The 20,750-nt window shown below is 49.8% G+C and overlaps 7 protein-coding genes across 7 annotated transcripts; 6 read left to right on the top strand and 1 right to left on the bottom strand.

Annotated features, from left to right (window-relative positions):
• Positions 1–3: 3 nt before the first annotated feature.
• PENARI_c042G04901 (uncharacterized protein) lies at positions 4–1,494 on the top strand (the record flags this gene model as incomplete). Its single annotated transcript, XM_022637160.1, has 1 exon — positions 4–1,494. One exon carries the CDS (start codon positions 4–6, stop codon positions 1,492–1,494), a length of 1,491 nt encoding a protein of 496 aa, XP_022482970.1.
• A 940-nt stretch (positions 1,495–2,434) lies between these two features.
• Positions 2,435–4,825, top strand: PENARI_c042G10467 (beta-glucosidase; the record flags this gene model as incomplete). The annotated part of the gene is made up of 4 exons (XM_022637181.1): positions 2,435–2,956; positions 3,009–3,725; positions 3,783–3,937; positions 3,994–4,825. The coding sequence occupies 4 exons, from the start codon at positions 2,435–2,437 to the stop codon at positions 4,823–4,825; spliced, it is 2,226 nt and encodes a 741-aa protein (XP_022482973.1).
• Positions 4,826–6,905: 2,080 nt separating this feature from the next.
• PENARI_c042G12045 (DUF1593 domain-containing protein) lies at positions 6,906–8,457 on the top strand (the record flags this gene model as incomplete). Its single annotated transcript, XM_022637186.1, has 2 exons — positions 6,906–7,274; positions 7,324–8,457. The coding sequence occupies 2 exons, from the start codon at positions 6,906–6,908 to the stop codon at positions 8,455–8,457; spliced, it is 1,503 nt and encodes a 500-aa protein (XP_022482965.1).
• Positions 8,458–9,317: 860 nt separating this feature from the next.
• PENARI_c042G05146 (endonuclease/exonuclease/phosphatase family protein) lies at positions 9,318–10,769 on the top strand (the record flags this gene model as incomplete). The annotated part of the gene is made up of 3 exons (XM_022637163.1): positions 9,318–9,521; positions 9,581–9,837; positions 9,908–10,769. The coding sequence occupies 3 exons, from the start codon at positions 9,318–9,320 to the stop codon at positions 10,767–10,769; spliced, it is 1,323 nt and encodes a 440-aa protein (XP_022482986.1).
• Positions 10,770–10,968: 199 nt separating this feature from the next.
• Positions 10,969–12,050, bottom strand: nbp35 (Fe-S cluster-binding ATPase; the record flags this gene model as incomplete). Its single annotated transcript, XM_022637158.1, has 2 exons — positions 10,969–11,915; positions 11,966–12,050. The coding sequence occupies 2 exons, from the start codon at positions 12,048–12,050 to the stop codon at positions 10,969–10,971; spliced, it is 1,032 nt and encodes a 343-aa protein (XP_022482987.1).
• A 1,429-nt stretch (positions 12,051–13,479) lies between these two features.
• On the top strand, positions 13,480–16,681 carry PENARI_c042G12158 (phosphatidylethanolamine N-methyltransferase; the record flags this gene model as incomplete). The annotated part of the gene is made up of 4 exons (XM_022637187.1): positions 13,480–13,654; positions 13,773–16,374; positions 16,452–16,542; positions 16,619–16,681. 4 exons carry the CDS (start codon positions 13,480–13,482, stop codon positions 16,679–16,681), a joined length of 2,931 nt encoding a protein of 976 aa, XP_022482979.1.
• A 1,724-nt stretch (positions 16,682–18,405) lies between these two features.
• Positions 18,406–19,411, top strand: PENARI_c042G00090 (3' exoribonuclease family protein; the record flags this gene model as incomplete). The annotated part of the gene is made up of 2 exons (XM_022637145.1): positions 18,406–18,541; positions 18,594–19,411. The coding sequence occupies 2 exons, from the start codon at positions 18,406–18,408 to the stop codon at positions 19,409–19,411; spliced, it is 954 nt and encodes a 317-aa protein (XP_022482966.1).
• Positions 19,412–20,750: the final 1,339 nt, after the last annotated feature.

A 20,750-nucleotide genomic window follows, 5' to 3' on the forward strand; every position in this document is an offset into this window, starting at 1 on the left:
AAAATGTTCAAGAAGATTTGCGGCAAGGTGAAGTGCTTGGGGCGCTTGGGGAGCATGTGCCATTGTGACGATGAAGGAGCTAATACCGAAGGCCCATCCCAATCCAACCGCCCACGTCAATCGACACGTCAGAATCAAGGTAATGGCCAGCGTCAAGCCATTCCGCAGAATGTTGGTCCCCAGGACAATGGAGAAGTGAACCAGGAGAACGAGCAAACAGAAGAGAACGAGGAAGGAGAGAATTACCCACCTCTTCCCCCTTCAAGAACTTCATCAAAGGCTTCCTCCACAGGCCTCACGCATGCGAGGAATGAAGCTAACCTCAGCGAAAGAGGACCTAACAATCAAACTGATCCCATGGACGAGGACAATGGGGAAGGTCCTCAAGAAGTCGGTAACAGCCCAAGGCCAAGTATTAACTCGAAGGGGAAGCGTCGGCGCTTACAGGAGGAGGAAGACCCCGAATATGTCGAGGGACAGCAGGGTTCCTCTTCACACAGGGGCGTCTCTGGGTTGAGCACACCGAGTAAGCGCGTGCGCTCCGACCCACCATCCCCGGTCCACCATTCTCCATCACCGATAGCCAGCTCCAGTAGAGATCAGGTCCCTTACTGGAGCTGGAGTCCTGGAACCTCCCGTGAGGGGTCCCCTCGGCCGAAAGCTCCTCGGCCGGACTCTCCTTGGCCGGCTCCTCAGCCGGAAAAAACTCCGGATCCTCGCAAGCCGACCAAAGAGAAGATTGCCAAGTATCGAGAATTAGGCGCCAATTTCCAAGCTTGGATTGATGACCCAAACAAGCCGGATTGTCCGATTGATCGCTCATGGCTAACTCTAGACGAGCTTGAGAATGATCCAACGAACTATGAAGAAAGTTGGCACAAGGAATACGACATGACCGCGGACGATCCCGTGGAACTCCAAGGCGGCGACCCTTCGAGCACAAATATCCCCAGAGGTGAGGATCAGTACCGCTATACGAGCCTTCGGCGGTTTCACGTCTACGTGGATCGACCAGAAAATGAAAATGCATGGAGCAGTCATGAGCATCTTATTGGACGAGGAATCATCATTGGCAAAAGTATTTGGAGAAAAGGGGGTCAGCATTGGAACGTTATTGCTCAGGCTTTATATACAAACGACTACAACATTGATACCCTGAGGCATGTCATGTTTACAAACGTTATAAACGACGAGCTCGCACCATATATAGAGCAAGTACTCTACCCTAGAAAAGGGACTTTATGGTCAGACGCCGGGGAGGTGCCCTGTAAGAAGTTTCTGCGCGGTAGCATCGAATATCAGGAACTCCTCGGCACTAAGTTGGGCAAAGGAGTTGCTGCTCTTATCCTAGCGGCTTTTACTCGAGGTACCGTGCGCATAACTCAAATTGTTGTTTGGTCCTACAACGGCTCAGCCCAGATTCGATTTGAGATTGAGCCTAATGTTCCTGATCCGATTGCCCTGCCGGCAGATGCAGGGTTGGGTCCCATCTAATTGGACACGCCCAGAGTTATATTAATGTCATTAAAGCTCATTTGAGTAAGTCACATCCATGTGGGCGTGCCTTAAACTTTATTGTTAGATTCATATTGAACCGTTTACAAAATGAATATATTGAATTATTTATACCATTTCTGTGAATGTGTCACGATTCATTTGAGAAGTTAACTCTTGTCGTGGCTTCTCCGGGTAAATACACGTATTAAATAGTAGAAGGCCAAGAGCGACAAAAGTATCTAAGTTCCTGGACAGAATACAAACCCCACGTCCACAAAACTGTTGCCTGCGATACCTGGCGAGGGGGTACACATGGCAGGAGCTTAGACTCTGATTGCTTTATCAAAAAAGCCGATGGATGGCTTTTTGCTTAGTGCAGGACCCCATTGGGTTCGCTCTTGTTAAGACCAATAACGATGGAAACAGACAGGGATGGGACGATGCCAAGCTACGCGGAGTATCGGCAGTCAACAGCAAAACGCGGGGTATAAGCCGTTCAGCGTTGCAGATTCTAACGGCGAAAGGGAAATATTTTCACGCTACGTCGAATAGTCGAAGTCACTTTTGTTGTCTACATTCCGAAGTTCCGCCACCCAATCAACAAGGGGCTTCGACAGGGTCCGAGGGCGCCCTCGGAGAGCTAACCCTACTTCCTCGCATACTCCAGTGTAACGCAGCTGTCCAGGGGTGCCACCCCCAACGCGGAGATTAGTTTCTGCTTCCTAATTCAGTACAGTGGCCGGCCCGTTTGCCCACTTTCATGTATTCAAATCCAGTCTGGCACCCAGCATGGCGGCCAGAACGCCATGGAGGACCGAAATGAGGGGGTCTGCCAGGGAGGAATTTAAGCGCATTCTCATGAAAGGGGTTTAAAAGGGCCAAATCCGCGCGCCAGAGGGGAAATTTGTCCAGGGTATCTTCGACAGTGACGAGAACCATGCAACATCTCCTTTTCTCAGCGCTAGCTTTAAGCGCCAGCGCTCATGCCTATGGTTCGGGAAGTGCTGGCTGGGATTCAGCTTACTCAAGAGCCACAGCAGCTCTACACAAGCTGAACCAGACTGAGAAAGTTGGAATTGTCACTGGCGTGACCTGGACGGGAGGGCCTTGCGTGGGCAATACCTATGCTCCCAGCTCAATTGACTATCCTTCTTTGTGCCTCCAAGACTCTCCTTTGGGTATTCGCTTTGCCAACCCGGTAACAGCATTCCCGGCAGGGATCAACGCAGGCGCAACATGGGACCGTAGTCTTCTGTATGCACGCGGTGCTGCGATGGGCGCGGAGGCGAAAGGTCTCGGTGTTCATGTGCAACTAGGTCCAGTAGCTGGACCTCTGGGCAAGAATCCCAATGGTGGTAGAAACTGGGAAGGGTTCTCAGTTGACCCGTATCTCAGCGGTGTCGCTATGGAAGAGACAATCCAAGGCATGCAGGACTCGGGTGTTCAAGCCTGTGCCAAGGTTTGTGATTCTCCGTGTCTTTCGATTAACCTTGCTCTGACATGTTGTGTAGCACTGGCTTGGCAACGAGCAAGAGCATAACCGGGATACCATTAGCTCCAACATCGGTGATCGGGCCGCGCACGAGCTATATGTATGGCCGTTTATGAACGCTGTCAAGGCCAATGTCGCGTCAGTGATGTGCTCTTATAACAAAGTCAACGAGACCTGGGCCTGCGAGAGCGATGCCATCCTAAATGAGCTCATGAAGAAGGAGCTCGGATTCCCTGGATATGTAGTAAGCGACTGGAATGCGCAGCACAGTACCGTCAATAGTGCCTTAGTCGGTCTTGATATGACCATGCCTGGCAGTGACTTCAACTCTCCACCCGGCAGCATCTTCTGGGGATCAAATCTGGCCAAAGCTGTGGCCGACGGCTCGGTCCCACAATCCCGCCTCGACAACATGGTTACTCGTATTTTGGCTGCTTGGTATCTTCTTGGCCAGGACCAGGGCTACCCAGAGGTCTCATTTAGCTCCTGGAATGGTGGCAAAGCGACTGTTGATGTGACGGGGGATCATGCCAGCGTTGTTCGCACTGTCGCCCGTGACTCTATCGTTCTTTTAAAGAACGCGGGCGACGCTCTACCCCTCCGACGACCCAAGAGCCTGGCCATCATTGGAGAGGATGCTGCTGTTAATCCGGATGGACCCAACGCATGCAGTGATCGCAGCTGCAACAACGGCACATTAGCTATGGGATGGGGCAGTGGCACCGCTCAGTTCCCGGTACGTTTCGAATCGTTCGAACATGAAAGATCCCTGACTTGCTAACGACTGGTCTAGTATCTCGTCGCGCCTCTCGACGCAATTCAAGTTCAGGCCAAGAAGGACGGCACAAAGATTATTCAGAGTACCACCGATAGCACTTCCGATGCAGCCTCCGCTGCAGCTGCGGCTGAGACTGCCGTGGTTTTCATCAATTCAGATGCAGGTGAAGGGTGAGTTAGTCCACATCTTTGACCAGCGATGCCATTTTTATTAACATAAATTACAGGTACATCACAGTTGAGGGCAACGCCGGAGACAGAAACAACCTTGACCCTTGGCACAACGGAAATGAGCTCGTCAAGTCTGTCGCAGCTGTCAACAAACATGTAATCGTCGTTGTCCACAGTGTTGGCCCAGTCACCCTGGAGACGATCCTGGCACTGCCGTCCGTGAAGGCAATTGTCTGGGCAGGACTACCAGGCCAGGAAAGCGGAAATGCATTGGTAGACGTGCTGTACGGAACCATCTCCCCAAGCGGCAAGCTTCCTTACACGATCGCCAAAGCAGCCGGAGACTACGGAACAACCTGGAATAACGCACAAGTTGATGACTTCACTGAGGGCCTGTTCATTGACTACCGTCATTTCGACCAGAATGGGATCACTCCTCGCTACGAGTTTGGATACGGCTTGTCTTACACAAAGTTTGACTACACCGGAATTGCAGTTGATGTACACGCCAGAGCGGGGCCGTCAACTGGCAAGGTCATTCCGGGAGGCCCAGCAGATCTTTTCAATTCTGTCGGCACAATTTCTACTACTGTGCGCAATACAGGTAAGGTAGCTGGTGCTGAGGTTGCACAACTTTATATCGGCCTGCCAAACTCGGCACCGAGTACTCCGCCCAAGCAGCTTCGCGGGTTCCAGAAACTCAGGCTTGAGCCGAAACAATCGAGTAGAGCCGTTTTCGAGCTCACCCGGCGTGATATCAGTTACTGGGATGTGACGACGCAGAAATGGGTTGTCCCTACCGGCAAATTCAGCATCTATGTTGGTAGTTCCAGTCGTGATATTCGCCAGCATGGCTCGTTCACTGTCGGAGGTTCATGGGGTAACTGAGTGACAAGGATGGCATTAGCTGGCATGTACATACTATACTGGCCGAGATCTGTGAACCTAAGTTGGACTAGATAATCTTCCAAGAGCCTACACTCTCTGCAGAGATGCAGATGTGTTAGCATTTCAATGGATTGTGTTATTTATGTGGTTCATTTTTCCTTAATGATTTCAAAATTGTCCCAAGGCCAAATACGGCCAATAGCGCACCTTGTCCGACAAAGAACACAGTGGTGGTCCCAAAAACTATTGTTCACGAGCACAAAGGAAATAGAGAGAAATCCATGTCTGTTGCATCTAGTTACCTATCCATTCTTTGTTGGTTTGTTAATCTTGGTCAAATTTAATCATGGCAATTCCCCGGCGGAAACACATAAATAGCCCCGATCAAACCACCTCGAGCGCTCATGCAGATATCGCTCTCTGCACTGTTACAATTCCCAGTACCTATAATCTACAGTAAAGTGATCTAGGGACTCGCAGCCATGGCTTGGTGGGACAGTTCCGCACCAGGTTGGACAGAAGGACTCATCCCAAACTACGAGCAAGAGTGCGAAGACTTCCTGCTAACTCTCGATGCGCAAATCACAGTTTTGCACCATTGCCCAGGCTCCGGGCCCCAGGTAAGCGAGTCGTTAATTATACTTGCTAAAAGAACACATAGGATCAAAACGCTTGGGGACGATGTGTGTGCGTACTTTCCCGACCATCCCATCGTCACCTCGAAACCCCCTGGCTATTGGTATGAGGTATTCCCTCAGAAATGCGAATATCTTGAGGAAGTTATGGGCATACTTAGCTATGCGCTACTCAGCGACCTAACGTGCCAGCACCGCGTTGCTGATGAAATTGTGCAACTGATGAAGCCCTTAGACTTTTAGGCATTTTCTGGTGATTTTTTAATAAAAATCATTTCGTTGATTTGATTCATCCAGCTTTGCTGATTCAAGAATTTGTAGTGGTTTAAAAGGGATGCTACCCATCAGCTCATTGCATCACCGTCTGTGATCTATTCTGTTGTCCTGTTGTCCTTTGACCTTCGGCAGCATGCATTTTCATTTTCGCACAAGAGGAAATTATTGAGGAAGCGCTAGATATACGTGATGGTTTTTGAGCTAGGATTTCTGTGGGCCCTCTCTTCTGTGGTATTAGCTGCCTCGATGTGAGCCATCTCTATGTCATCATCAGCACCGCCGCCGTCGCCATCAAAGCGAGCCTCTTCTCTACCATGTTCTGTCGCTGGTTCTGTGGGCTCTGCTGTGGTCTGATCCTAGTCCGACTGAGGCGGCGGATACTTCTGCCAATGCAATTCAAACAACCGCAAACCATGGTGCAGTTTTCTCAAGGTTCAGTCTTTTTTATGTTTGTCAATAAATAGAAGGAACTCCTGAAAGATTAAGCAGGTAGTTACAGACTTTCAGTCGCGGTTCACTAGCCGAGACCATATAGTTCGAAGTCCATTGTATTTTCATCCTAGACGTTGTCGTACTATCCCATTCAAAAATGACAAAGAAGCAAGAACTCAAGAGAGACCGGCCCAAGTAAGAACATACAAATAATGGAACCAAATAGGCACATCCTCTACTCTTTTATGCGGACAGTAGATCTCGATATAATTTTCGGTTGAAAAAGAAATAGGCCGAAAGAGGATATGAAGAAAGATTAACACTAGTAATCATTGAAGTAGCCCAACGTAGGGTACAATCATTAAAATAGCTTAGATGCAACATTGAGCCTTTATCAGTGGAAAATAGCGCTGGAGAGTATGCCCTTAATCAATATCATCTTATGAGAAAATAATATAGACCTATCCAGGGCAAAACACGGTACTTCTCTTTTGTTGAATGGCTCTAGATGGAGCAAGTAGTCATCACTTAGGCTAAGCGCCAGGCGATCCGCAGGTTGATCGGCAGATCGGTGGTTGCGAATTCCTGTTTGGAGATCAACAGCTTTATCGGGTAGGGCTAACCACTACAAAACGCGGGGAATGACGCTGGTTCGCTTCATGTCCGAAGTTTACCCATAGTATACATTATAAAAGACCACAGTAACCCCGGAAATTGCTCCAGTCAATGACTACACCATGATTTCCCTTGCTACATTCCTGGTACTGTGGACATTCACAGTCCAAGCCTTTGCCAAAGCTGTAAACACCAGCTCTTTCTTGGCAATTCCCAACAAGCCACGAGTTTTCATCCTCTCGGACATCTCAAACGAACCCGATGATGCCGAGTCCTTGACCAGATATCTTCTCTATTCCAATCAGTTTCACACCGAAGGCATTGTGGCCGTGACATCCACATGGCTGAAGAATGAAGTCCACCCAGAGCAAATGCTCTCGATTATCGATGCATATGCGAATGTGACCTATAATCTGAATCGTCATGTACCTCCCGACTCCCAATACCCATCCGGGAAGCATATGCGCAGCCTTGTGCGCAAAGGTGCCACCGTAAGTTTCGTATAGACCAGCCTCAGCAACGCTCTAACGAAAGCTGTAGAGCTATGGTATGACCGCTGTGGGCAAGGATGTGGCCCTGAGCGACGGAGGTAAGCTACTCCTTGAGCGCCTCCAAGAAGAATCCGACCAACCCCTGTGGGTTCTCGCTTGGGGAGGAACCAACGTGCTTGCGCAAGTCCTCTACAAAATCCACGACACATACTCAGCGACCGAAGCTTCAGCCTTGCGATCCCGAATTCGCGTCTACGCCATCTCAGACCAAGATGATACCGGCGCATGGATCCGGCAGCAATTCCCAGACATTCTCTACATCTCCTCGACGCACGCCTGGAACCAATATGGACTTGCGGCCTGGACTGGTATCTCTGGAGAAAATTACTATGGCGAAGATCAAGGCGGACCTGATTTCTCCAAAGTTTCGCATGACTGGTTGCGCAAAAATATTCAGATTGGTCACTATGGCAAAGCGGCCTATCCGAACTACCAATACATCATGGAGGGCGATACCCCGACCTTCCTGTATCTCATTCAGAATGGACTTGGTGTCTCTGAGGAGCCTGACTATGGATCGTGGGGCGGGCGGTACATGAAGGTCAACCCGTCGACTGTCCTGAACTTGAACCACTACAGCGATGCGGCCGACAGGGTCGCGGGGAAGAATAATGAAACGTTCATCTCGAACCGGGCGACAGTCTGGCGTTGGAGAAATGCCTTCCAGAATGATTTCGCTGCTCGCATGCAGTGGTCTCTCCCGGCGAGTATGAGCAAAGCGAACCATCACCCTATCATCTCAGTCAATGGCAGTGCTGAGCTTACTCCGCTAAAAATTAGTGCTGTAGCTGGATCGACTATCACGTTCAATGCTGCGGCCACATCGGATCCGGATAGTGACAGTCTGACTTTCAATTGGTTCCAGTACAGTGAGCCCGGGTCTAGTGACTGGAATGTTGCAGGTCAGGTGCCGCAAGTTAATATCAGCTCAGTGGATGGCGGCCGACAGGCGGAGGTGCAAGTTCCTGCGGCTAGTCGGAGCTGCGACGGGGAAGCCCTCACACCGTCGGGTTGCTGGTTGATTCATCTGATACTTGAAGTCACGGATGATGGACACCATCCCCTGACGAGCTATCGTCGGATCTTGATCCAGACTACAAATACTACGGAGACATTGTCTTAAAAGGCAGGGATATACTGGGACGGCATGGCGGCACATACGAAGCCGTGTTCCGCATCCATGTATCATATTAGACCAGCTCAGGCTAGTAGCCCCCTTCACTTGGCTAAGCTTCCATGTAATCTACTATGGTGCCGTTTATGATATCATACCTCTATTTTTAGTCATTTACAGTAGAGAGCTAGGTCCTGCGGAGTATAGTCTTACTTCTACATCCTATGGAGGGCCCCACGAGCTACGTATACATGTACACGTCCTGCGTAACTTTACAGTATAACACCTTCCAGGGGATCAAAACAAGGCGCAAGAATGGCTTTTCCAATGCTCCAATGGCAATCAAATGCTGATTTAATTTCTCCGAAGTTCCGAGCCCCTGTTCACGCATCTAACCGAAGCGGGCCTTTGGCAGAATGGGGAAATGGCATTGTCAATCATGGCAACCAGACACCTTAGTGTAGGAACCGTTTTTCTTGGCTGCATAAATCTTCATGTCGCTTTATTATTCAAGGCTCATAAACTGTACCACGTGTTTGGTTTTTTCAAGACTGTTCTTCCTTCAAAATCTTATTAGATAGTTTAATCTATGCCAGAGGGCTAACGTCCAAGACACATCTTAAGTCCCCAATCACCTTTCAACGTCTTCTCCACGTTCTTCAGGTCCCATTGTCCTTGGATCTGTGACACTAAGACGGATTTTTCTTTTCTCGTTCTTCTGGTTGGCTCCTGACGGAATTCTCAGTCCTTGTCAACTATAACCCAGGTATGGTTAGAAGTTTTCGACCATATAGATTACACCTCGCCGCCTATATAAGACGACACACACCCTGGGACATCATAATAATCATAAACGCTAGATCTGCAAAATGAAGCCCATTCTCCTGAGCGCTTTTATCCCGGCATTGGCCAGCGCAGCTACAAGCGGTCAATTCACCGCGCTGACCTTCAATGTTGCCGGTCTGCCTGAGATTCTTCAATCAAACGATGTCAATGGCACCAAAACAGAGAATGCGCAGGAAATTGGCACCTACTTCTCTGAATATGGCTACGATATCATCCATTTGCAGGAAGTACGACTCAATGTTCTCTATCGTTGCCTTATAAATATAATTAACCAACCTACTATCAGGACTTCAATTATCATGCCTACATCTATGAAACAGATGACCATGCCTATCGCACCGCAACATCAGGAGGCGCAGCAATCGGAAGTGGTCTCAACACCATCTCCAACTCCGACTGGATTGACTTCACACGTGTCAAGTGGAATAAGTGCTCTGATGCTTCCGGCTCGGATTGCTTGACTCCCAAGGGATTCACCTTCATGCGCTGGAATCCTGCCGATGGCGTGTTCATCGACTTCTACAACGTCCATGCCGATGCTGGGTAAGTGAAACCCAACCCCCAAAATAGCATAACTTACTATGAAGCAACACAAACTCACCGTCTCCCGCAGCACCGAAGCCGACGACGAAGCAGCCCGCAACTCCAACCTTCAACAGGTAGCCGACTACATCGACACCTGGTCAACAGGCAACGCAGTCGTCGTAATGGGCGATACGAACAGCCGCTACACTCGCGCCGACGATACAGGCGTGCGCGTCTTCAAATCGCAAAACAACCTCGCAGACCCGTGGGTTGATCTCGAAAAGAACGGCGTGTACCCGACTGCCGGGGCCGATGCGCTGATGTGCGATAACCCATCTTCGGTCGAGACATGCGAGATTGTGGACAAGATTCTATACAGAGGCTCTGATATTGTCACTCTGGGAGCGGAGAGTTTCGCCTATGTTGGCGACAAATTCACGAACACGAACCCCGATTACCTGGGTGATGTTCTTTCGGACCATGATCCTATCCTGGTGAACTTTACCTGGTCGCTTTCTAGTTCGGTGCGGCAGAGTCAGTTCTCGGGCGGTCCTCATGGGACTTGGTTTAGTGATTTGCCTAGTTTGCCCTCGTCGCCTGTGGCTTCTGTTGTTACTTTCCGTGGTGCGGAGAGGCTTGATTCTGTTGCTGTGAAGTTGGCTGATGGGACTGAGTTTGCTCACGGTGGCACTGGGGGTTCGGAAGTTTCTCTCACTCTTGGGCCTGGGGAGTATTGGACTAAGACTGAGCTTTGCACTGGTCAGTATGACAGCCATACTCGGAACTTCTATATCAAGGCTACTACCAGTGCGGGTAATACTCTGGAGGCTGGAACTGCTACTGATAGCTGCACGACGTTCACTGCCGATGATGGGTTTGCTGTTGTTGGTTTCGTCGGACAGACGGGTGACGAGATCGATCAGTTGGCTTTGATCTATGCTGCCTACTGATTCCGGGAAGAGAGGGAAGAGAGTGAGGAAAGTAACAGTTTATGGAGAGTTTTCGTTATAATGGATCTGCATGTTCATAGTCCATTTCGTCCAATGGTATCAATCAAATTATGTTCTATGCAATTATATCCAAACGCCAAGATAAAAGCCGTACCCATATGCACCACGCTGTGTAAATACGCGAAGAAAAAAGAGCACCTCATTCAATCATATCCTCTGGAAGGACATCATCCGGGTTCTCGCCGATAGCCTCGCCTACCGCGCGTACGACACGCTTGATGGCCTTGGACGCCGGACTGTCCGGGAAGTTGTCGACAAAGCTCTCACCAAAATCGCACGCCATGCCGACCCGGGGGTCCAGAGGAACAGCGCCCAGGAAAGGGATACCCATTTTCTTCGCCAGCCGGCGACCTCCACCAGTCGTCGCACGGAAGATCTGAGACTCGTGTGTGCAGTTGGGGCAAACAAATCCGGACATGTTCTCGACCAGCCCAAGGACACGGATGCCAGCCTTGCGACAGAAGTCGACTTCCTTGCGCACGTCTAGCAACGAGACCTCCTGTGGGGTAGTCACGACGACGGCGCCATCAACGCCGGACTCTTTCAGAAGAGAGTTGACTGACAGATGCTCGTCGGAGGTTCCAGGAGGGGTGTCGACAATCAGGTAGTCGAGCTCGCCCCAGTCCACATCCTTAAGGAATTGTTTGATGAGTCCGTTCTTCTTGGGTCCGCGCCAGATGACCGCGTCATCCCGGTTGGGTAGCATGAACTGCACACTCATTGCGCCGAGGTTATCCGTCACCCAGACTGGACTCCAGCCTGCGTTGCTGACGTGAATTGTTTCCGATTCCACGCCCATCATTTTTGGGATCGAGGGTCCGCAGATATCGGTGTCCATGATGCCGACGGTTGAGTCTGGGTTTGAGGCGAAGCCGTGCGAGAGCAGAGTTGAGAATGTTGACTTTCCTACTCCTCCCTTACCGGAGAGAACTAGGATCTTGTGCCGAATCTGGGAGAGGCGCTCGGTGATGATTGGAATATCGGGGTCTGGTCCTTTGGGTGCGGTCGCGCAGATTTGTTGGTTTGGACAGCCGGCGCAAGCATCGCCTTGACCGGCTTGTTCGGACTCGGGGCCTGGGCAGTGCTCTAGGTGATGTTAGCAGGTAGGTTCAGTCGAGATTCTTGCGTATAGGTACCTGGTTCAGGTGCGACAAGGCTGGGCGCTACCTTGGACGACACAGCCAGAGATTCCTCGGCCGGCTCCTCCACGAAGGGTGCCATTTTGCTATGCTCAACGTGTAATCTGAACAAGAGAGATTATAGGCAAATGATATTCAGTAGGAGAGAAATTCAAGGTCCGGTGGCGGATTGATGCTTGATAAGCGGGGATGACTAAAGTGTCCCTGCGATTGGCGGGGTCAGGCCTCGCTGCGGTGTCGGAGCAAACAACAGATGTCTACATCAAATTGGTATTTAATATACAGTAGGTTGAATCAACATGTTCATTCAAAATAGTTTCAAAGTATTCTAAGCAATAAAATATATATGAGGTGATTGGCGGGTTAATTTGGCGAATTCTGTGCTGATATGTTTGCTGAGGCTTTGTAGTCTTCAAAGACTCATGCGGCATTCGAATTGAACTCATGTAGCCGAGCACGACATTTGGGAGACGAGGTGCATGCGTAGTGTGCCCTACGTGTAGTCGCTAATGCACATGTAGACCACTGCTCAGGTCGAGAGGGGTCCTATGCAACTAACTATTGGGCCAGTTACCCTATACGCCCACATGCTGCAGAAGACAGGGCCAAGAGGGCCCTGTCAGAACTTAACCAGGGGTCCCAGAATCTTGATTTAGTGCCCCACGGCAAGATGAAAGCGTGGCCTCGTGCAACAGACAATTGGCATATAACGTTGTGCTTTGTATGAGTAAGACGAGACGCCGGGGATGGGCTGCATGATATCAGTCTTTGTAGTGCTTTTCAAAACGCAGCTGGTGCAGAATGGCACTATTTTGAGTAACCCATTATCAATCTTGAGTCTCTAACGCACTGACAACAACGGTGCCTGTCGTGTTGTCGTGTGTGCATATCGATCAGCACCACTCCAGGATGCGGATAGGATGATGTCAAGGACCCCACAGGGCGTGGTTCACCTCATTGGGTATACGAACCCGATCAGAATGCATATTGTATGCGGGGATGGCTTGAGCGCACACGGTTAAATCAATCTATGAAGTTGTCGAGGGCACGAGTCGCACAGGCTTCCGCCGTTGCCGCTTGTATGGTGATGTACCCCGCGGTCATAGTGCTGGAATGCCATTGTCGAGTTCGGTGTAAGACACATCTTAAGCCCTAACCTGTCCTGTTCAGGAATAGACACCAGTCCCAACAATTCCCAAAGCTAAAGCCACTTAGCGTCTTGGTTGATCGGACCCCGTTTCTGTGCCCTTCCGCTCCATTCGGGGGGCCCGCTTCCTGTAGGAGAACAGGCGTCTCAATGGTTCCACACTCTTTTCGCCTATAAATACTCTGACTCGCCGCGGAATAATCCCAAGTTGAGACAAGAAAAGAAATTGTAAACAAGGGCGGAAGGAATTTCCACATGCCAACTGACTAAACTAGATCCGGTTCTGTCACATGTCACATGCTATTGTCGTCACTTTCAGTCTCAACACTTTCAGTTTCCTCAACTCTCTCTGAGATCTTTCAACATGGATCAAGGCCTTTCAACAGGGGCCCATCAAGATATTGATGGGCTACGCGAGAGAAATGTGCGCGCCGATTCAACAGTCGGTCGCGAGGCTCTGACTGCCACTGGGGAAGCGGAGGCCAAGGACAAAGCCGGCAACGAGCTTAAGACCTTTGGGAGAACTCCCGATGGCACAGGTAAGCCTTTGATGTTGGAAATATGCTCATGGCGATTGGACTGCAGGCTTTCCCTGTTTTTCATCCTCCCAGTGCTGTCGAGAGCGTGTGGCTAACCGAGTCCGGTGTGTCTCTACAGTGTTCACCGTGCCGCAGACTCATGACATGGTCTCCCAGCTTCTTTCGCCGTCGGAACCAAAGAATTTTGGTGATCTTGTGGTAATAATCCTACTGGCAGGACACATTTTGTTTCTCTGGGCACTTCCGGCGGGCGCGAAAATCCCGGTCTTTGCGGTCACCTACCTCTTCTGGCGCATGGCCTATAATGGAGGAATAGGGTGGCTGCTGCACAACCAGTCGCATCATAAGACGCTGCTTCGGTGGGCTGAGAAGACCAAGGTTTTTGTCAATCCGGCCACTGGGAAGAACCCACACCCCAAATTGTATAATTGGATCAAAAAAGAGCTGGAGACCAAGATCCCGCAGGATTACTCATTCGACGATGCCCCAATTGAATACAACACCTGGCTTGTCTTTAGACGTCTTGTGGACTTGATCCTCATGTGTGATTTCACTTCCTATTGCCTTTTCGCGATTGCTTGTGGCCACCAACCCGTGGACGAGAGCTTGATCATGGCTATTCTTCGCTGGTCTGCAGGTATCTTGTTAGTGCTGTTCAACCTCTGGGTCAAATTAGACGCCCATCGAGTTGTCAAGGATTATGCCTGGTATTGGGGTGATTTCTTCTACCTCATTGACCAAGAATTGACTTTCGATGGTGTGTTCGAAATGGCACCTCACCCAATGTATTCGGTCGGCTATGCGGGATATTACGGAATCTCCCTGATGGCAGCCAGCTATAAAGTGCTGTTCATCTCTATCATTGCCCATGCAGCACAATTCGCCTTCCTGGTCCTCGTGGAGAACCCACACATCGAAAAGACCTATAATCCACCACCTCCCCGAAAGCGCTCTACCTGTGTGGACTCCGGCTCCAGGCTTCCGATTGATTTAGACACTCCAAACGCGACAACCCCGTCTGAAGATCAACTTCCCAATGCGACCTCCTCGTACTCGGCCAAGCCACCCCAGTCAGTCCACAACCTCTTGGGGCTGCGCAACCTGGACCTGTATAGAACCACGGATTCTTCGATCTTACTCGTCCAGATTCTTGTATTTTCAATCACGGCTTTGACGCCATCCACTCCGAAGTATCAATACCTGTTTGTGGCCCTTGCGACTGCTTCCAGGATTTGGTACTCATTAGGCATTGGATACCTTCTGCGGAACCAATCCAACACCAAATCTTGGACCAGACACTTTGTCAAGTATGGCGACACACCACAAGAAGCGTGGAACCAATGGAAGGGCACGTATCATCTCAGCATGGTTCTGTGCTACTCCACCTTCATTGCTGCCGTGTGGAAGATGTACACTTTCCCGTCTGACTGGGGCTACGGTCTCGTTTTGTTCCGACACATTCTCGGAGCAGGTCTGATTAGTCTGCAAATCTGGACTTCGGTCAGCATCTACGAGTCCCTCGGTGAATTCGGCTGGTTCTTCGGTGACTTCTTCTTCGATGAGTCCCCTAAGCTTACCTACAACGGTATCTACCGCTTCCTCAACAATCCCGAGCGCGTCCTCGGTCTGGCAGGTGTATGGGGCGCCGTCCTCATCACCAGCAGCGGAGCTGTCACCTTCCTCGCTCTGTTGAGCCACATTTTGAGCATGGCTTTCATCCAGTTCGTGGAACGCCCGCACATGCAGAAGCTATACGGCCGTAGTCTTCGTCAGGATGCCGGTCTCGTCAAGAGCCTCAAGCGGTCCCTGCCTCCCTCTCTCCAGCAGCTCCACGGAAGTGTTGACAAGATGTTTGATGACTCCTTCGACTTCATCGAAGAGCTCCTCGACAACGCCCGGCCAAAGCTTGCTGCGGGAGTGAACACCTTCGTCAAAGATACCACAGCCCTCTTCCAGAAGTATCCCGCTCGTGTCACCATCTCCCGCATCGATGCGGACCTGGCTGGATTCGATACCCGCGACTATTCCCTGTCTGTGGAAGGAACCAATGCCTTGTCTTTTGAGGAAAGCCAGAAGAATAAGGGCCGTGAGGGTGCCAATGCTCGCATGCCCCTGGACCGCCGTGGTGACCTCAAGGACCTGACCTTCGAATACGGTTCCCCAATCAAGGTCAAATGGACTGCTCCTCTCAACCACAGCAAGAAGGACTGGATCGGTATCTACCGCGTCACAGACAACACCTCTCGCGAGGTGACCCGTGTATCATCGCAAGGCCGCTGGGTCGCAACTAACGAGGGTTCATACGACAACCTGACCTGCGAGAAGGGCATTCTGACAAGCGATGTTGTCATCCAATCCTCTCAGAGCAACGACAAGGACGCCCGTGAGTTCGCCTCTGGCGAGATTGTTCTTTCCGGCGACAAGCTCTTCTGGACGCAAGGCGTCTTCGAGCTCCGCTACCACCACAATGGCATGCACAATGTCATGGCCATCTCGCGACCCTTCGAGATCCGTATCCGTCGCTCAAACGAAGATGACACCGTCGTGGATGCAGAATCCATCTCGGAGTCTGCCGTTGAGAATGCTTTGTTACCTGTTGTTCGAAACTGCTTCGACCGGGATCCTGAAATCGCTCCGGAGACCGTGGATGAGCAGTTCGGCGGTCTTGTAGAACGGGATGGCAAGTTTGCGAAGCGTGTTGTGTTTGCTATTCATCAGATGTGAGTCCCTCATCCCTACAAAATTTGGATTTGCATTCTCCTACTCACTGATGTATCTTTGCTAACCCTCCATCCAGGTTTGGTATCGAATTAGCACCCGAGGTTGTCAAATCTGATGGCAATGTCCGTAACCTCGCCTGGAGAATATGCAACGCCAAGAAAGTACTGGTACGTATCAAATAGCTCGCTGGATAGCAATATTTCCTTGAACCAAAACCCCGAAACTAATTGCGAAATCATGCAGGCTCCTTACAGCATGTCCAGATCCAATGGCACGACGACACCAATCGAGGAGAACAAAGAATAGATGAGTACGGGTACTTAAAGAGAGAGAGATTGCTTGTCCGAGAAGCCGTGTTCTGTTTGAGTCGGGTATGTGTGTGACCACAGCTGTCTGTGAAGTGCCGACCATGTGAGGTGGGTGGGCTCGTTTCGTTTCTTGAAAGGCATTTTGCTTTACGTGAAAGAGAAGGGCGCGAATTAGAAATGGTGTCATGAAGAAAAGGAGTTGTTTTGCTTGTTCGCTTGATTCGCTTGATATGCGAAGGTTCATATTCATGATTCCCACGGTGTTTTGTGTTTAGAATTAAGGAGGTAGGCGGCGGTGGTGATTTTAATGGCCTCGCTATTGAAGGCCCCCGGAGGTTAGGTACGACTGCGAGCCATTTGGCCGGTTTTACTCCTATGTACATTGCTTTAGGGTTAATGTATTACTTTGCTTGAGCTCGCTTACTACGGTAACGATGTACGAGTGGAGAATGATTGACAAATTCAAATCATGGATATTCATTTTTCAAGCTACGTTGGATATATAGAAGTACGGGCAGACCTAAATCTTGAAAGCTGTCAGCGTAATTCACCAAGAGCAGTGATAGCAGAAGCAAGGAGCATGTAGCTTAATCAGCCAGCCGGTTAACTCATCCCATCCCCTGTTGGCCCCTCGCACCAAACAGTCGCCCAAGACGGACAAGCTGCCCAACACGAGGGAACCAACACAAGTCGGCTTGCAGTACCATGCCGCTGGCAAGACAACAGAGTGAAGAATGTACTCAGTCAACGACTTAACCCAAAGTTCTCCAAGTGTCCACAACCTTCCTCCCTTTCACATCCGAAGACATAAGAGGTCCAGTATTAGGGAGTTGGAAGACAATAGATCGACGACTGTATTGATCACACTGCTGTACGGCTTGGGTGCAATCCAAGAGGCGGCTCTCACAAGGAGATCATTGAATGGATTGACTAGGTGTCATCATAAAAGGTGGGGGTAGTGTGCAGTGGAAGAGCGATGATACCGTACCTTTGACTTCATGAGAAGGTAGGTGATGCACAATGCAAGCTACGTGACTAGACTTTTGACTTGTCAGTACTCTTGTCAAGACAGGAAGGCTGAAAGGCAACAATGAGGAAGGCTCAAGAAGTGTCAGGAGTTTTTGGTAAGAATCTTGTTATCTTCAAAAATTTTGCAGAAGCAGAACTGAAAATGGTTTTTCATCACTTGAGGGAGTTGAAAAAAGGAAAAAAAAAAGTTCTTACCTTGTTAGTGAAAATTTTCGCGGAGCTTCCCTGGACACTTGACAGCGACCACTGAGGATTCTGAATCTGCCTGAAGCTATTGTCAGTCCCTGATGCAGAAACAAAGTAAATAATGATAACAATAGAAGGTTGTTGTCTTTAGTCAGATGGTAGTGCATGTTGTTCTTGGCCCATTTTTCGTCGCCGAACAGGAGGTTGGATCTCTCTCGTCATATAGACAGCGCAGGTGGGGGTTACAATGGTACTCACGTTTAGTGTTAGTGAAGCATGAAGATCCAAGCACCAGTGAAGATGCTGCTCAATGCCTTCGACATTTGAAGGGTTCTGGTAAACAGAGGAGTGTGAAAGGAAGAGAAGAGAGAAGAGCAGAAAAGTCAAGAAAAACCATAGACGCTAGGCGGTGGGGCCGACAAACCATGCAAACCCCAAGATTTCCATTTCTGGGACTTCAACCATCGCGACACTCGACAGCTTTAGCATTGCGCCAATTCACGTAAAATGGCTGACAGACGACGTATCAACGGCCCACCTGGGGGCACAAGACCTCCGGTCTTTGCCTCTGTTCAGCAATCCTCAACCGGTGCCGCAGACCGTGCCCGGCGCCAGCGCCAGCCCGCCGAACTACGGAAAATCTGTATGAGCACCTTGAGAAGCTTCCGCTTGATCGCAGCTAACCTCGAACGCAGTCTTGAAAACGGGACTGATCCCAACCGCCTCGGGATCTTCGTACCTTGAATTTGAACCATCCGCCTCCCTCGCCGCCGCCCGCTCCAATCCCAAATCTCTGATCCCACCTTCCTCAGCACTCAAGCTGGCCTGCACGGTCCATGGACCAAAGCCACTCCCTCGATCTGCTGCATTCTCGCCCAACCTCGTTCTCACAACACACGTAAAGTACGCGCCTTTCGCCGCCCGCAAAAGGAAAGGGCATATTCGCGATGCCAGCGAGCGTGATCTAGGCGTACATCTAGAGACTGCCATTCGCGGCGCAATCATTGCTGAGCGCTGGCCCAAGAGTGGGCTGGATATCACTATCACTGTCATCGAGGCAGAAGATGACCGCTGGTGGGGCGATGCTCCCAATTCGCACGACGCCTCGTGGGGAATGATGAATGTTCTCGCTGGGTGTATCACAGCTGCTTCTGCTGCTATTGCGGATGCTCACATTGACTGCCTTGACCTTGTTTCAGGCGGTGTGGCTGCTTTGGTGGCGGACGACTCGAGCCCATCTTCAACGGGAGCTCCACGGCTCATGCTTGACATGGATCCAGCGGAGCATCGTTCGATTGTGTCTGCTTGTGTGGTGGCATATATGCCTGCGCGTGATGAAATCACAGAGCTCTGGCTCAAGGGAGATAGTTCAAGAGCTGCTCTCGAGAAGGATGATGAGCGGACGGGCCATGAAGCTTTGGTGGATGGTGCTGTTGATGCGGCTCGTGGAGCCAATACTGTTCTAGCTGAGGCTGTGAGGGAATCTATTGAGAGGTCTATTGCTCAAGTCTAGGATAGATACATCACATAACGAATGAATGAAGTCTACAGGTATCCAGTACAATAAAGATATTCAACAATGGAAGACGCCATGATATTTATAAATGGCGAGGACGTTGTTTAAGAAAGCTCGCATGATACACCTGTACTCATCCAAGCTCAAACCCTGAAATGTGATCATTCCACCGTTTTGAGAGGGAGGTAATATATCGCTCAAGCTTTGCTGGGCCCGATCTTGCTTCTTTCCCCTTTCTTGCATCCATCCAATTAATCTCGTCCACGTGTCACTTACTTTCTTGTCGTTGTTCCCCCTTTTCACCTTATTGGTTAATACTGCCTTGCCCGTTTAGCTTCTTACTTTTATGTTTGTGTTCACGTCAGTAGACAGTAGACACGGACCTAGAATCCGGGGCTGTTAAGCAGGTATCCCTGTTTCAATGCACATTAAGTATAAGTATCATTTCGCTTGCAGGGCAAAGGCTGGCTCCTTTTTCGCTTCTTGTCTTTTCTTTTTGCTTACCCTTTTCTCCGTGATCAATGTTTGTTTCCTTTTGGCTATAGATATGAAATGGGACCACGGATTTTAGGTTATATCTAATAATTTAACGTTATTCTATATGCATCTTGTACAACAGGGGGTCATAAGTCTTTACATTAACTGAAAGTTAAATCGGACATCACTATGATTGTCCTAGTGTCCCTGCTAAGATCATGACTTAGGAAGTAGTATCAGGCCCCAAGCAGGTCCCTGAGATTATAATACATTGGCGTTTGGATATACACCAACCTGACACCATTCACGGAGCCTGGATATCCATATTTCCCCTACTAGCATGTTTGGTGAGGGATCATAGGTATGTTGGTTTAAGAAAGATCATGGAGTATGGACAGTCGAGATGGATTGTCTATCTAAATAGAGAACGCGTAATATAAAACACCTAGAAGCCATCTCCGTGCATTTTTGTACCACCCAGATCTCTCATGTACAGGTGGCAGACGTGATAGACCACCATTGCATCAAATCATATCCTCATATAGCCCCATCGTGATCCTGGTAAAAGCTCTTTAGACGTTTCATCAATTCTACACAAGCTAACTGATTGCGGTAGATGACCTTGTCTGGTCTGCCAGTATTGAAAGAAAGTTTTGCGGATCATTCTGGACTTCAGTTGATGTTATGTTTGTCCGCCATACGCATAAGAATGAGAACCATCTACTCGAAGAACTTGCGGATGAAGATGTCTTTCTGGATGGCACCATCGTATCTCCACAGAGCGTCGGGTCAACCAGCGCCCTACAGTGCCTTCGCCAGTGTCTCTCAGTTACCATCATATCTGGTGATCGAGATTCAT

The sequence above is a fragment of the Penicillium arizonense genome (assembly GCF_001773325.1).
Source record: "Penicillium arizonense strain CBS 141311 chromosome Unknown PENARI_contig042, whole genome shotgun sequence".
Lineage (NCBI taxonomy): Eukaryota > Fungi > Ascomycota > Eurotiomycetes > Eurotiales > Aspergillaceae > Penicillium > Penicillium arizonense.